Source organism: Apium graveolens, chromosome 8 (genome assembly GCF_009905375.1).
Source record: "Apium graveolens cultivar Ventura chromosome 8, ASM990537v1, whole genome shotgun sequence".
NCBI classification, from domain to species: Eukaryota; Viridiplantae; Streptophyta; class Magnoliopsida; order Apiales; family Apiaceae; genus Apium; species Apium graveolens.
In genome coordinates, this window is record NC_133654.1 from 243513201 (window position 1) to 243530186 (window position 16986).

General features: G+C 33.2%; 1 protein-coding gene across 1 annotated transcript in view; it reads right to left on the reverse strand.

Annotated features, from left to right (window-relative positions):
• Positions 1 to 4408: 4408 nt before the first annotated feature.
• The window catches only part of LOC141676578 (uncharacterized), a 46409-nt gene continuing 33831 nt past the window's right edge, over positions 4409 to 16986 (reverse strand). Inside the window, exons 48-63 of the mRNA XM_074482250.1 lie at positions 15919 to 16863; positions 15747 to 15823; positions 13251 to 13701; positions 13058 to 13144; positions 11784 to 11939; positions 11429 to 11613; positions 10291 to 10830; positions 9951 to 10128; positions 9712 to 9854; positions 9502 to 9628; positions 8710 to 8931; positions 6975 to 7331; positions 5969 to 6127; positions 5597 to 5884; positions 5164 to 5398; positions 4409 to 4766 (exon numbers count right to left, since the gene is read on the reverse strand). Of these exons, the coding sequence (XP_074338351.1) occupies positions 5243 to 5398; positions 5597 to 5884; positions 5969 to 6127; positions 6975 to 7331; positions 8710 to 8931; positions 9502 to 9628; positions 9712 to 9854; positions 9951 to 10128; positions 10291 to 10830; positions 11429 to 11613; positions 11784 to 11939; positions 13058 to 13144; positions 13251 to 13701; positions 15747 to 15823; positions 15919 to 16863 (4071 nt within the window). The 3' untranslated portion in view covers positions 4409 to 4766; positions 5164 to 5242. The remainder of the gene's footprint in view (positions 4767 to 5163; positions 5399 to 5596; positions 5885 to 5968; positions 6128 to 6974; positions 7332 to 8709; positions 8932 to 9501; positions 9629 to 9711; positions 9855 to 9950; positions 10129 to 10290; positions 10831 to 11428; positions 11614 to 11783; positions 11940 to 13057; positions 13145 to 13250; positions 13702 to 15746; positions 15824 to 15918; positions 16864 to 16986) is intronic.

Sequence of the window (16986 nt, forward strand, 5' to 3'; positions counted from 1 at the left end):
TCCTTCAACACCTTTAAAACATATCGTGTGCCCACTTTCCATTTGTAAATGAAACTATTGATTAGTGGGTAGAAACATCATTAGCCTCCTATTATGCTGCTTCAGAATAATACCAGAAATTCTCGATCCAAATCATTGTCAGAAGAGCATTGCTAAGTATCGCATTTTTTTTCTTTCAAATTTTGACTTCATCTTATCATGTTACAACTTACAAGTAAAATTACCAATTATAGTAGTACTAGTAAATTTTTCCTTTTAATATTCTAATAAATACACTAATAAATACATCACATTAATTTCTCTGGTATTTATTTTAGAGGGCTTTTAGTGTGCAGTTTGCATGCATGTTATATATATAGAGGATAATAATCAAATAGAAATCAAAATTAAAATTAAAACTAAAAACTAATCTAAGTTATTAGATTAATCTAATCTAATGATCCCCTAAACACAACACCCAACTAACCTACACTCTCTGACGTCCAATTTCGGCTTTTCCCCTCCGTTTTTAATTTGATTTTTCCCGTCAAATGGTAATTTTTTTAAAATCCAATTTCACCGTATTTTTCTCCATCTCTCAATGATCGATTTGCATACCATATGTGTTATGTTTCAAAGTAATAATAATAATAAAATTATTTGGTTTCCAGTTTTTATTCTAAAATTGTTTCTAAAAGTAGCCCTTATATATATGCGTGTGTATTATTTTTTAAAATACGCCAATAAATCATTAATAAATTTTTGACAAATCACTAATAAATATTGGAATTTTGAAAAATCGTCCAATAAATTATAAATCGATACCTCAACCGTATATCAATACCTCAACTGTATAGTTTCAAATTCTGAAACATGTTTACATGATTATATTTAATTTAAAACACCGTATTAATGACACACTCGGAACCTAAAAAACTACTAGTAAATAACTTGGGTGTCTTTACGTAAAAGGAAAATGAATAGGACGATGGCATCCTGAGTCACACAAGCAATATCTCCGTTGGTGGTGTATACATCATCTATCATACTTGGCTGCTGCTTGTGCGTAGAGATTTATAATCTCATCACAACAAGATTTCTCAAGTTTCAACCACTTGCTAATTCTACTACAAATGGGCCCGTGTTGTCACAGCCACCCATTTCAGAAGTGAGCGCAATGAAATCTGCAATGTACAACTTTAACATAAATCGTGACAACGGAGCTTAGGCTCCTAGATCACTTTTTTGGGTAAAATAACCGTGAATATCATTTTAAAACGTGGTCTCAGGATCCGTTTTTATATAAATCAAAAACGTGATTTCGTGTTTCGTTTTTCATTTTTTTTACATGTAAAACGTACATGCGGGCGTTTTTCATTGTTTCTTTTTCGTTTTTTAGTGCTAAAATGCAGGTTGAGAAAATGGGTTTGTTGGAAAACTTGAATTCAAGTTCCGTTTTGCATTATTTTTTTATTATTTTTTTTATTTTTTGCCAAAAATAATAGATAATATTATATTTTTTAGCTTAATACGTTATTTCAAAAAATGTTTTGTTCATATTTTATTGATATCTATAAATATTTTAATATTTTTAAAATCCAAATAACAATTTATGAATCCTAAAATATTAAAAAAAAGTTAATAATGGTTCGGTTCCTAGTTAAATTAGGGTTTAGACTTCAGGGCCTGGGTTTACATTCCAGGGTTTAGGGCCTAAACCTAAACCACGTTTTATTAATTTATTTTTTAATATTTCTAAAACCCAAAAGGGGATTGTTGAACCCTAAAATGTTAAAAATTATTAAATTAGGGACCACGTTTTAATATTTTAGGGTTTACGAGTTCTTAATTTAGATTTTAAAAATATTAAAATAATTATAAAGATAAATAAAATACGAATAAATTATCTATTGAAATAAAGTTTTGAGTTTGAAGATATAACATTATCTAAAAATAAATAAATCAAAAAACACTAAAAACGTAAACATAAAAAACGTTCTTGTTGAAAACGAAACATGAACTCATGTTTTTACAACAAAAACATGAATTGAAATCATGTTTTAGAATTTAAAAAAATAAAAAAAAGAAACAAAACGGCGGACACATTAACGTTTTTGTTTAATAACAAAAACAGAACCTTATCCTCCGTTTTGAAATAATATTTGGGGCTACATTTTTCAAAAATGATATTGATGGACATTCAATATCAAATAGTGACATTCAGGGCCTTTATTCATAAAAAAATACCTCTTTTCTTTGAATAAGCACGTCACGCCTCCTAGGCTCGCAACCATCCATCCCGTCTTAAGCTCAGTTTCAAACCCATCTTCTTGATCAGTAACTCACAATAACAAAATAATAAAAATTACTACCATTGTAACATAGAATTATAAACAAAAAAAACGTTGCTCCGTTCCATGATTACTTTCAACTAGATGTTACAGAAGTTCGAGTTGAACCAAGCACTTTGCACGTATGTATCTGCCTGTGTTCGTACTCCAATTGAACCATATTTTTTTTTTTTTGGATTTTTTTCATAAATATCTAAGTTGCAGAAAATATTTGTAAAAATATGAACAATTTCGTATGTAATCGTTGCAATCTCATATGCAACTGTATATACAACCCGTGTCCGTATTTTTACAAATATTTTGCTAAAAACTGGTATTTTTGGTAAATTTCTTTGTTTTTCTTTATAGAAAATGAAATCGATTAGAAAACATATTACCCCATGTATAAGCCAATTTCGGGTATAAACATTCCCATGAACACCGAATATGAATATTATCAGATTATTTTTCCTTCGTAAATGAGTGGTTTAGGTATATATTTTACATAAATATAAGAATATCTCTAATGATACAAACCTCTTAACTAAATCTTATATGGCATGCAATAAAGTTGGAATTATAGAGATATATAAAAATATTATGCACTCCAATACTACAAACTCTTAGATTAATTTTATTTGAAAAAGAGATTACAGTTGACATACAACAACATAACTAGACGGGGCACACAGACAATTATACTAAAAGATTTGGGTGATTGTCTTATATGTCACTTTTATGTAAATAATGGTCCAAATTGTCTCTGAAAATTAAGTCTGTCACTTCATAACTGAAGATCGTCTAGCCTTTTGATTTTTTTTTCTTAAAAGAAAAACAGAATTTCGTCTACCGTTTTAGCACTTTGAATTTTTTTATATGGGCAAACGTTAGATAAAACAGCGTTTTGGTATAAATGTAGCAAAACGTCATATAAAGTAACGTTTTTACCTTTATTTTTTTAAAAAAAATAAACAAAACACTATATCTTGTAAATTATTAAATCATAAATTAATAAAAAAATATTTTAAATTATTTTCTAAAACCCAAAACCCAAAAGGGGATTGTTAAACCCTAAAATTTTAAAAATTATTAAATTAAGTTACATTCTTAATTTTTATAATTATTTAATTTAAAATTAATACTTCTGATTGGCCCTACCCTAGATTAAATTAGGATTTATGCTCTAGAATTTAGGGTCTAAAACTAAACCCTAAACCCTAAATCGGTGCAATATTTATTAATTTTTTAAAATGTTTCTAAAATCCAAAAGGGGATTGGTGAACCCCTAAAAATGGTTAAATTACGGTATCATTTATAAATTCTAAATATATTAAATAAAAATAAATATTAAAATTATTAAATTAAGTTACATCTTTAAATTTTAAAATTATTTAATTTAAAATTAATATTTCTGGTTCCTAGGCCCTAAACCGTAGATTAAATTAGGGCCCTAAATCTTAAACCCTAAATCGGTGTAATATTTATTAATTTTTTTAAAAATGTTTCCAAAACCCAAAAGGGGATTGGTGAACCCTAAATGTTAAAAATTGTTAAATTATGATATCATTTATAAATTCTAAAAATATTAAATAAAAATAAATATTGAAAAACGTAACATTAAATGATGTTTCCAGACCCCTATATAATACACCAAAAAAAACTTAAAATAATAAAAAAAACAAAAAAAACAAAACACTCAAAACGTTAAGTTGAAGTCACGTTGCTACATTATAAAAAAATAAGAGGCAAAACGTTACACGATGTAGCGTTTGTATATTTTTTATTAAAATTTAAAAACTAAAAACGGAAGACGATGTTCTATTTTGCATGCATGAAAAAAACGGAAGACATGTTCCGTTATGAGGTGACATTTTGGACATTTTTCCCCGAAAGTGACAATTTGGGCATTATTAACTCAAATAGTGACAGTCTGGGCCTTTATTCATAATTATTTGATTCATTATTTTGGAAGATTTGCAATGCTATTTCATTTCCCAAAAAAAAGGTGAAAAAACATTATAATATTGTTTCTTACTTCTGGTTAACTGGTTTGATCCGAGCGGTAGACATATGTATACCACATTATGAAACTACCGACCTTAAATAATTTGTTTGAGAGGTTTATATATAAGCATAATTTTTTTACAGAATTTAGACTAGACATCAAGCATAAAGATGTCATTTGACATCTATACACTTTCTTGAACTATACAGTTTTTTGAACTACTGCTGAACTTGTTTTATAAAAAATGCTGCAGTCTTAATGTGTGTGTGTATATATATATGCATTTAGTATGCATCTACAACTACAGTCTCGCTAGACTCGATTGCTAAACTGCCTAGCCCTTTCCCTTTATAAAAGGAATTTATATTCAGGGATTGCTTTCCACAAACAGGTGTGCCTCTTCTAGCAGACAAGACCACAACTATATGTCCTGCACAGGCCATGTATCCTCTCTGCAACATTGAACATTATATTTAAAATACGACTCATGGTCTATTTTCTCTTACTAGAATACATGGCAGGCAGTTCAAACAAATTTGATTGCAAAAAAATGACTAGTGTTCGTGGAAAAATAAATCAGCATATAAAAAGCTAAAACATCTCCAGTATATTGCATGGAAGGACACAGAATGCTGGCATGAAGACAATAACTACATGGAGTGAGAATTTATTTATCGTGCGAACTGGGAACAAGGAACTGCTGCAAGGTTTGACAGTAGACTAGGAAAATTCTTATGCTACCAATAATGCAATTGCAAGCTAACAATTCTAAAATATAATGCCACTTTTTTGAGTTCCGCTAAAAAACAGTATAATTCGAATAAAAATAAAATACTAAAAATTACTTACCTCCTCCAATCAATTGTATGGATAGACATCCTGAGCTACAGCTCAAACTTCAATTGCATCAATCAAATCTCTCTCTTAACTAATTTGCACCACTGCCAAAAGTTGAACTGAGAACACTGGATGAAGGCATTTGCTGTGGAGACATGAGGTCAAAGGTATATTTTGGAATTGCTTCAGCATTAGCAGCATCAACAATGGGCGAGTACGGTTTTGCAACTTTCCTTTTCAGCATATCCTGAATAGCTTTAAAATTTAGTAATACATTCATCACCCAGTAACAAAGACTCATCTCTGAGTATAAACAAAGAACTGCATACACGCTTATCATCACTGGAAGTCACTACTGAAAGGAGCATTAAGCGCAGTATGTTTTTTTAGATAAATTGAAATATGTAGCAAACTGTAATGCACACAGAAAAATTACAATACCAACCTTTGACTGGTTTGGACCATATGTATTTGTTGCTTGTTCAACTGAAGTATAAACCTTTAAAGCTTGATTAGAATTACAGTTGCACTTAATAATGCGAACTTGGTCCTTAGGATCTAGTGATCTAGTTTTTAAATACAGGATGACCCGTGAAGGTAATGAATCTGGAAGGTCTTTCTTTCCATGGGTTAACTCCATTGTCATCAAATTATCCCACAGGACATCCCACAAAACAGAACACGGATCTCTCACAGGGTCAAACTTCTTTTGCCCAATAATGCTAGATGATTTCTGAAAACGACAAATATATACTTCTTAGTTCAAGCAGAGCCCAATAGTTAGATACAGCAATGTTTTTGAGTTAAACAGGCTCACTTGCAAAAGTATGATCCTTCTATGTGTGACAAGTAGATATTTTTCTTTGGGGAGCAAAAAATGATCTTCATATGCATCTGACAAGGCAAATTTCCCCCGCACTTTAAACAAGTCGACTTGGCGTAAGAAAGATACAGATTCCGCTAGTTGCAGTATCACCTTTGCGCAGATAACAATAACAAGTAGATTAGTGTAGACTTTCGATTCAATTAACTTGACTTTGATTAACTAAATCAACAGAAAATATCCCATACAGTGTTTTCAGTAGTTATATGCAAGTTGGCAAGCTGAAGTCAGATTATTTGTATGCTACAAAACCATAAATACAGACATGTATAATTAGCTGGAGCATAATATTCTACATGATTTTAAAGCAACCATGGCCTACTGTAGAACACTTTACAATATCATGTTATCGAGTAATATCACCAAATACTTTTACTTTAGGTACTAAAGAGCAGAGGATGGAGTTTCAGGAATCAGGACTAAAAGATAGGTGCACAAGTACAATATTTACTTGGCGGATTACATCATCATACAAACGTTTTACATTTACCAGCCATTCGTTAGTCACTGTCACTTTTAAAATGAAGACCTTCATTGACCGACTGGTTTTATGTAAGAAGTGTGAAGACGAATGTGTCATAACCTAGCTCCCAAATAACCTTAAGTGACGGATGCGTTCATATGAAAAATAATTATGACCTGGCATTAATACTTCTTGTGGTGGTTCCCTTTCTATACTTGCAAGTGCTGATGACAAGCACAATTAGAAATATTGCATTAAGAATTTTAGCTGAAGTAGAAAACATGAATTTAATGGGTACACTTTGAGGTCAGTAGAAGATAACATAGGAATCACAGCTTTAACCATCAATATATGATAATCAGCCACCAATTATGAGGTATCGTTTTCTCCCCTTCCAGTATGTCGAAGGGTTGAAAACATGTTTGTTTGTGTGGGGAGGGGGAATGTTTGAATCCTTATTCTCAAAAAATAAAATACCTGTCCCTGAGCTTTGTAGGCATCATATGGTCTAAGCAAATTATCACCACCAATTACTCGGGGAAGTCTCCTGCGGAGTAGTTGATCTTCTGAAGCAATAGCAGACGCTATTTTTATCCTTACAGCATTTGCACCTTCAGTGGTTTTCGACAACAGATCCAGAACTCCACTGACAGGTTGCGCAGCTGCACCTATTATTCCTTTTCCAACACCTTGAACAAACCCCTCTACACCGGAAGCTTTTGCACCTTCAAGGGGTTTTGTTAGAATTCCAGTAAAACCTCGGAAAAATCCCTTTGCTAAGGCCCCACCCCCTTCTCTTATAACATCACCAAAGTCTTCCACACCTTTGCTATCCTGACAAACAACAATATGCTCTGTTAGTTACAGATATCATTGACAAAGATATGTCACTTCTACTGAAATAATGTAATAATGTATCATTCAAAAGCATAATATAAACTATAAAAGATGACTAGTATCCATTGCACGACCTTAAGCACTTGACTTGAGCATAAATAAGGCACATATGAAGATCCATAATGTCAAAGGCTTAAAGACTTTAGGTCAGACTCAATGCAGAGATAAAATCGTAGATCCATATTAAAAACAAAAGATTTAATTTAAATGCTATACTGTAATTATAAAGCTTCAAGATATACCAGCATAAAGAAAAAGTTTAAGAATTTTTTTTTCCTTAAAATACTTATACAAGAAATGTCTTCTGAAAATCCTATAATTAAGTGAATATAGACAGAATTAAGTTGTATTTTAGGTCAGAAGAAAACATTGCCGATCAACAACTTACGACAAACGTTTAGATCAAGGGAAGGCTCTTACATCATGACTTGGGGTAAAATTTTCTTGGTGGCAGACGAGATAACTATTTCTTTCTGTTGATAATCTAGGAATGCTTAGTCTGGAAATACGGACATATCCTTGTGCAGTCCAACGTATGAACGTATGACCGAAAGGACAGATTCCCTTGTCCTTTTCTGACTTCCACACAATTTCCTACTCCAGTTTTTTTTTCTTATTGAAAGAGAGCTATTGTGTATCTTAAAAGCTCTCGCTGATACAAATGATTGGCCTAAGCCAATCAAGACCTGCTTAACCCTAACAAACTATATGGTATCAGGTACTTTATAATACTTTGTTTTGATTATTTTTACCATATTTTAATCACTAGAAATATATCTGAATTACATATACATGGTCTTTCACTCTACATTCTCACCGAATCATTTAACTTTAAAAATTCAACAGACGACATAAAAATTTGACCGAGAGTTCATAATTAAAAGTAACAGAATTCCAGCCTTTGCGTCATACACACATTATTTTAACTTACTAGACTTCTAAAATGCAAATATAATTACTTAATAGCGCTTTTAATAAACTGATAGATATTGTTTGCTGTAGGTGATGATGCGCGGAGGTGGAGCCAGATTGGTGTAGTTTCTGTTTGGGAATATTGGCTGATTCGCTAGTGTTTTAGGTGTAGGTTTTGCAAAGCTTATTTTACAGCGGCGCCCTACAATTGAGGTATAACTACTCCATAGTATGAGAAAGAAAAATTATACAAGATTCGTACTCCACGGAAGCCAATCTGACAACTTATAGGTGGAATCCTTTCCCCGCAGAAGCTAATTTGACAATTAAAAGTGGAGTTTATTTTGAGCTTAAAACTACATTTCTAATAAATAAAGTTGAAAAATGAGAATTGTTTTCATACTTGTTTCTGCCGATTTTGGATGAATTTCTTATCCATAGATAGAGCTGCAACACCTTTGCTCATATGCCCGAGTGCACTACTTGCATTGCCCAGTATGTCAACACCTGACAGCAGTTGAAGAGGCTGGCTCAGAAGATCTTTCTTGACATTGGAGATAGCATTACTTATGAGAACGCTTTGCCTCATGCATATATTCTCCAGGAACCTTTGATTTATTCGAATCTGTATTGCATAAAAAAACACTTTACACCATGACATTTGTAATTCTCCAAAACCGTGCTCAAAGAAGTAATATAATAATGATACTTTAAATCATCAAACAGCAATAAGACTATATAACTTATATAGGAATCACGTAGAAATTGAATGGCCAAGGGGCTTGCTATGCAAAATTATGACATAATAACATCTGTAACATTAATTTTTCTTCTGCCTTTTACTGTGACAAAGTCCTTTGTATTTACTTAGAACTTGTAATGACACCATATATTCAGGCTGTTAATATTTTACGTAACATTAATGTCTTTTTGGTGCTAGAAGGGTTCGGCCACATCTGTTACAATTAGATTTAATAATATTGTTAGAAACTGTTGATATAAATATACGGAGACCAGTGAGTTTGATTGTGGTGTTTACATGTTTATTGTTTTTCTCTATCATTAACAAGACATGCATCTAAAAAATATTATAATACATTTTGCTCAGATACAATTTAAGATTCAAAACGTAATGTAAGTATGTAAGTGAAATACATAACTTCACATGAATATTAAAGAAGAATTAATAGCTTACTGGCATATTTTCGGTGTTTCCAAGTGCAGTCATCAAGGATGCCCAAAACCCAAGAACACCAACTGGACGCTGAGTTGGTGACATAGCCATGGAGACTTTCAAGCGCAGTTCCGAGAAATTGAAGGCACTGTTATGTTATGATGTTATCTAGATGATGTTTAAGTAAAAAAATTATCTAAAAATATATGTTTCATTACACACTATATGTACCTAATTTGTATGACTGGATCAACTGAAACAGCAGTGGTTTCGGTTCCAGATACCCTACTTAGGTTGATCTGCTGGATCATCCCATGAAGGCGCCAAATGATAGGTTCATGAATGCTAATCAGAAATGCTGAATTCTCCGGTCCCTGGTATGGAAAAAGTAAAAAAAATTAATAAATAAATACATTCAATTTTCGGAACAGACTTGGCTTAGCTTGTTGTAAGAAAAAATATTAACATACTTGAAAGCCAATATATGGATACACGCATAAATCTAGCGATCCATTAGACTGCTGTGTCATTGAAAATTTCAGGACGTAATCAGTCTCATCTCCAACTCTTTGTGGTCTAAAAAGAACGGGTGTTGGAGTCAAAGGTAACTGATTATCCACTTGAATTTCATGCATTCTTAATTTCAACCTGCAACGAACGTAGATTTTGTTTGACAATGGATGTAGAACATTTAATTTTCCAGACAAACCAAAATGAAAAAAATGCATATTAATCAAACTCCATAGATATTTCTACCAAACATTGATGTCAAACAAAGTGCTTGTCTTGGTGATAATAAATTAATTATACCTGCTGATCCCAGAATCTAAGCCAGTTGAATACGACAGCAGAAGACTCTGCAGGGAAAGATATAATAACTCTTCTGGTGTATGATCAATGATGGATAGTCCAAGCTCCGAAATCTCGAAAATAACATGAAATTCACAGTTCGAAGTAGGTCTTGATTGTTGAAGGTTAGTATAATTTTTCAATATTAAAGATGAAGAAAAAGAATTGCTTCTACTTAGAGCTGCTTGGGATTCATTCTCTAGCATCCAGTCACTAATCTTGATGACATATACTTTATCCTCCCTCATAATGTTAATGCGCAGAGCTCTTGTAGGTTCTTTATTCACAAAAATGGGATAATGATCGGAAATTTCATCAATGCTGTACTTCAAAGATTTTGAACAGTCATTACCATCTACCAGGAGTTCCAACTGTCGTGGTCTCCCTAGATCTTCCCATAAAAAGGAAGTAGATGAATTAGGTAAAAGAGACTTCCATGAACTACTGGGACCATCCACTTGCTGATACCGGATCGGAAAACACAAAGAATGATTTTCGATCCTGTAAATATATAAGTTTCCTATTAATCCTGCCACAACATATTTTTAAATGCAGAAGCCAGCCATGGATATATCAAATATCAACAAATATATTAGTAAATTAAATGATAAGTACTTCCTAGTGAATACTCACATGACCTTATTCATGTAAGTGTCAAAGGCACATGCACAAAGCCACAGAGTGCTCTGAGTATATCGGAAAAGCAACAATTATTATTAGTAATAAAGACTTTCCAAAATAAACTTCTCAACTCTGTGCCAATATGAGATATTTGAGGCAGCCTTTAAATCACACATTGATCTAAGAAGATAGAGCCATCCATGAAGCACAATATGGACCGTTGTCATCGAATAAAAATCGATAAATGCAGTATGTTGAACATCAGTTATATATGTACTGAATTCTAGTGGTTATCAGTTTAGCTATCATTTGATCCAAACACTATAATATTAAAATGAAAAATATTTATGAGAATATGGATGAACTATGCTAGATAAGTATCTCATACAACATCGAAAGTACAATGCATAAAAAGGCAGGACCTGTTAACCAAGGCAAGCTTAAGTCAAAATTTTCAGAGAATTTTACAATTGCACACCTGTAAGGACTTGAAAATGAATTGGGTCGAAATATAACTTCATAGTGTGAATTCATTGTACCACTTCTAACTTCTACCCTTAACTGCGCTGGATCGCTTGGTGGTACTCTTTTCAAAGATATACACATAACACCTTCAGTTCCAACACTAAATGGTGTACTCCAGTTGTATCCATCAATTCTCAACTGAACAAGTAGACAATCAAGTGAGAAAATTTACCAACTAAAGCCCACACAACTAATAAGAGTAAAACCGAAATAATTGGATGAAAGATCAATTGAAATTAGCACATGAAGTAATTCTTATATCACAATTTACACAACACAGATCTGGTTTTTAGCTTCTCAGCACATACTCTCAACATCTCAGTCTTTGGAAGAGATTGCCATCCAAGCTGTATTGGAGGATCAGTTGGATGTATCCATTGCAATGACTGAGTATCACACTGCTGAAGACATATACTGCAGCCAGCCCTATTAATGAACAGGGTTTGTTGCTGAAAATGAATAACCTGCACCAGTAAATCATACAGTACGAATTAATCATCAGCAAATAGAAATGTGACAGTATAAAGCAGTTCTTCCGTGATTTTATATCTAGCGAGAACTATTTTCATAGACAAAGATGGAGTGACAGTATAAAGCAGGTCTTTTGCGATTTCTATGGACAAATAGATATATTTAAAAACAGATAAAGGAAGTAGACAATTTAATTACTACAAGCAAGCATCTCATAAAAACAATCTACCACCCTCTAAGCTAATAATCTTATACAGTTGGAGATGTTGCAAGTACAATTAAATTATTATTACTTCAAAAAAATAAAAATTATTATTTTTATCTTTTTTAAGTTACTAAAACAAATATTTCCCTTTATTTCCTAAAAACAGTCATAACATTAAACTTATATACCTACAATCCGTCTACCTCTACGAAATAAGTTTCTAAGATGTGCTCTATAAATGATAAACACTAGACTAGAGGAAAGTACAACCTATCATACAGTGTAGTAGAAGCACTTAAACCAATTTTTGCCCAATCTGCATAGCAACAATAAAATACTCCTCTAATGACAAGCATGAAACGAACAAAAACTTGAAAGTCAACCCCATTTACAAATACATGATTGAATAAGCACCCATCCTAGTATACTCTAAGAACCACTCCATGTTCTATAGCACTATTGCTTCTTTGTTATAAGTTTGGTTATTTCCTACTCTATTGCTTGCCCAAGTCCACTTGGTCCCCTGTCTGCACCAGGCTGTTCTTGTTATAAATTGGTGCCTCAGAAGGATAAACTTTAAATTCAAGTCCAGGATATAGTGCCTTATATTGCCTTCAACTCTATTCCATAACACCTATAACTGGAGAGTTTAGAAATCTCGCAAACCAACCTCCAATAACTTTTTATGCATTTCTTGTACATTTTATTAATCCTCAGGAGAGAAAGACATGTCATACTAATTGATTAAGTTATATATACGATAAATAATTTCTGATATAAATCAAATTCAAACTAGGTCATCAAAACTAAGTCCCGCAATAGTCAATCTACACTTTTAAGACAGAAAAAGTTATCGAAGATCCTAAGGATTACTGCCATAAAAAAAGGATTGATTAGCATTTAAACCTTTGTTCTATCTGAGGTCATGTGTAATACAGCTGAAAGATTGTAGTAAGATCCATCCGAATTATAAGCTCTCACATCAACTCGTTGCTGAAATAAGTAAATACCCATGAATGCACAAGGTTAGAGGATATTCCAAGACAGAGCAAACACCAGATAAGTATTTCAGTGTTGTACAAGTTTTTATCGATAACACCTTTTTCTCCAGATCAAGAAGAGATATTCCAGGACTGTAATTTTCAGAATTTCGTATGGAAACAGCAATTCCCACCCGTGGAGACAGATATCCATCATTACGAGATGAGAACATAACACCACCACGACCCACATATTCTTGCGGAGATAGCATACTAGGTGTCGGACTAGTGTCTTCAATCACTTCAAGTACTTGTAGGTTTTTCTTCGAGCCAGAAAAAATCTTGTCTGCAGAGATTTTGGGACTTCTAAAGGATCCTGTCCCAGACTTCATTTTTTTAGAGATTTGACGGGAATCCACGTCTGAAGCCTCCAAAGGTTCTATTTCCACCACTTGGTATGCTAAAGCCAGAGATGAATCATTACTAATCCAGTAAGGAACAAAAAATCTTATAGTTTTTGGAGCAGCTATACTTCCTCCCATGTCACGCTCAATGCTTACACGCAATCTCCTGCATTAAAATCAATGAAGACGATAGTCTGATTGTATTAAAATCAATGAAGACAATATGCTAGGATTTTCCGTTTCTACATCTTTTCGATTGTTTCCCACCATTGCTATAACAAGGAGCTTAGGGCAAGGCCCTTGTCCTCCAAATATTCCAATAATCATAATATACTACAGAATTCAGCCAAATAAAGATGTCTTGTTTTGACTATTAGATGGTTCCGAGTCCGAGGGACTATTGCTGCGGAATCTATTAATAGCATTCAAGGTTATAGCGGCAATTGGTCGAATATGGGGGTCTCACAACCCTCGAGAAAGGCCTCTCTTATGAATAAATCAAAAATTTTCATAACTGGAGGGAGTATTATAAAATGTTGACCTTTCTTGTAATAATATGGGATCCCGCGTATATACGTATGCGCCCATGAATTTAATTCTACCACTTTTTATGCCATGTCAATTTGTAACTATTTTAGTAACAGTTTTGCGTTATTTATCATTACTATTCACATAAATAACACTAATTAAAGTATCCTAGTATCTTATTTTAACTAATTTTGTGCATGCACCCCTTCCCTATCTGCGCTATGTAATGTCAAGTTTCACTATAGCTATAAAAAATGATGAACACTGTACGTTACCAAGTTTCACTACAGCTAATAGAAGATGATGAATACAGTACGTTACCCTAGGAAAGTATATTCATTCAGATTCCTTACTTTCCTATTAAGACTTGAGATTAATGAAACCTTGTAGCTGTGGGAGTCGCGTATTACTGTATCTGCAGGCCGTATTTAAAACCTCAAGACAGCATCTGGCAATTAAGTGGCAATGAAATTACATTAAGGCAGACAGATGCATTCATCTGCTTTCCATCTTTTAACTACACTGACAATACTATTTCTACATACACTCCTAAGTCTTAACACATTCCATGAGTCCATGTTTGTTTGCGTTTATCCATATAGGGTTTGTCTAGTGTGTGCCCATGGGCACATACTAAACGCGAAAATTTATAAGTTTAGCTCATCTCGATTGGTATAGTTTTTGTGCATGCAGAGGGTCCACCATTATTAGAAAATAGTAGCCAATCAAAATGAGTTAAACTTATAAATTTCCACGCTTAGCATGTGCCCAGGGGCACACACTAGAAAAACCGATCCATATATACTGCTCTATGTTTTTTCTTATTTATCAATGTACTGCTGCAAATTCGAGCAGACTTGCAGATAATGCCACAGTTTACAAAAATATCACGGGCAATTACCCTTTTTTTGCTAAGCCGGGCAATTACCTTTTTAATTAAAATAAGTTATCTTTTCTATTTTTCTCAACTAAAACGCCTTTTTTTCGAGAATTATCACGGGCAGTCCTATGTAATAATATAAAACAATAATATTATTATTTACTAATATCCAAGGAATTACCTTTTCAGCTAAAACACATTACCTTCTATATTTTTTCTAACAAAACTCCCTCCTTTTCCAAAAATAACAGAGGCAATTCTATTTACCAAAGTAAAATAATTACACTATAATTACTAATAACTAACCAAATATTTTTCAGCTAAAACACGTTATCTTCTTTATATTTTCTTATTAAAATACCTTTTTTTTCTAAAAATATCACGAATGTATACAATATATGAATATATATAATTATTATCAAATCATATCATTTAAAAAAATCCGTGCATCGCACGGGTTCTAAGCTAGTAGAAAATATATGGGGAAATTTAAAATAAGAAAGTCAATGCCTGCCTTATATATTGAGCAGTAACAAGAACAGAAGACCAATGCATACTGCAGTTGCATAAAATATGATTTCAGTCTCAGCTAAAGAGATGAGGGACTACTGAACATACACAATATTAATTTTTAGTTGAAAAGAAAGCTACTTTGACACATAATTTAATATGCTTTTAAACAAGTGTGTGTGTGTGTGTACATGTGCACGCAAGTGTGTGTAATCCCATTATTACGGTTCCTCGTGCGTGGTGCTCTAATTAAATGCTGCAGGATGAAAGGACATGAATACAATAAAACAGACCTTCTTCCCTGCTGGCGAACCATCCAAAATGATGAGACATGACTATTAGAAGATAAATCCAATATAAGAACAGGGTCCTGTAGCGAAAGATCATGAGAAGGCTTTCACAATCAATATAAATTCCATAATCTCAACTTATAACTACAGAGGATGATTTCCATAGAAATAATACCTTTTCCAAAGACCACCCTCCCTGCATGAACAATGTAACGTATATCAATTTTTGGACATCAGCAGAATGTACATTTACAGTTCCACGGGATGATATAAAGCCTCGTTGCCGCTCAATATGTTTCCCATTATTTGACTTTTCCCAGACTACGAATCGAGCTGGACAAGGAAGCCGATTCTCCAACTTCAGGGGAGAGTTTACAGATATTTTCCAATCATACACCGGGATATTATGCTCTGTATGAAGAGCTGATGCATCTGTGCTGACACTGAGCCAGAACTGATCACTGCTGGGGGTACCCGAACAGAATAACACATCAGTCTTCTCAAGTTGACTGAGATTGAATGATGAAGTGGGTCTTTGATTGCCACGATTCACGATATTTTGTCTAGAAAGTGAACCTGATTCACCGGACTGTTGGTCTTTTCCTAATGCATACCCGATATTAACTAGATTTCCCCATGAGTAAGGAGGTTGAGTACCATCAGTGCAAGGACGAAGTAGTAAACAGTAATCAGAACCTTTTGACATACTTTTCCAGGGCAAGACAAAAGAAGAACCGGAATTTAGAGCATTAAAAACAATGTCTTCTGAGAGGTTGTGACTGTGAATAATTGATGCATGACGAATTGATGCTTCCACTTTAATATCAGAATCATTCCAAATTGTAACCAGACTTCTTAAAACTGCATGTTTCTTACCATTTTTTAAGATTACGTCAGCAGCAAAATAATCACCGCTTAATGTTTTAGTAATTATAGACAATGGAAGGAATGAGCGAAAACTCTCCCATGAACCTTTTGGGGAAAGACCTAACGAGAAACCTATATCTCTATCTACATGGCTTCCTTCTTCTACTTCAGTCTGAATATTAGCAATCTCAAAATAAGAGGTTGAAGCAAGAAGGCTACTACGAGAACGGATATCATCACTACTGGACGAAGCCTGTGCACAAACAAGAAATAACAGTGCCAAAGAAAAAAAGAAAATTAACATCTGAACAAAACGTATCTATAATACAACATGTACACTTGTGAGCATGCAGATACAACTATGCTCTAGCTTGAC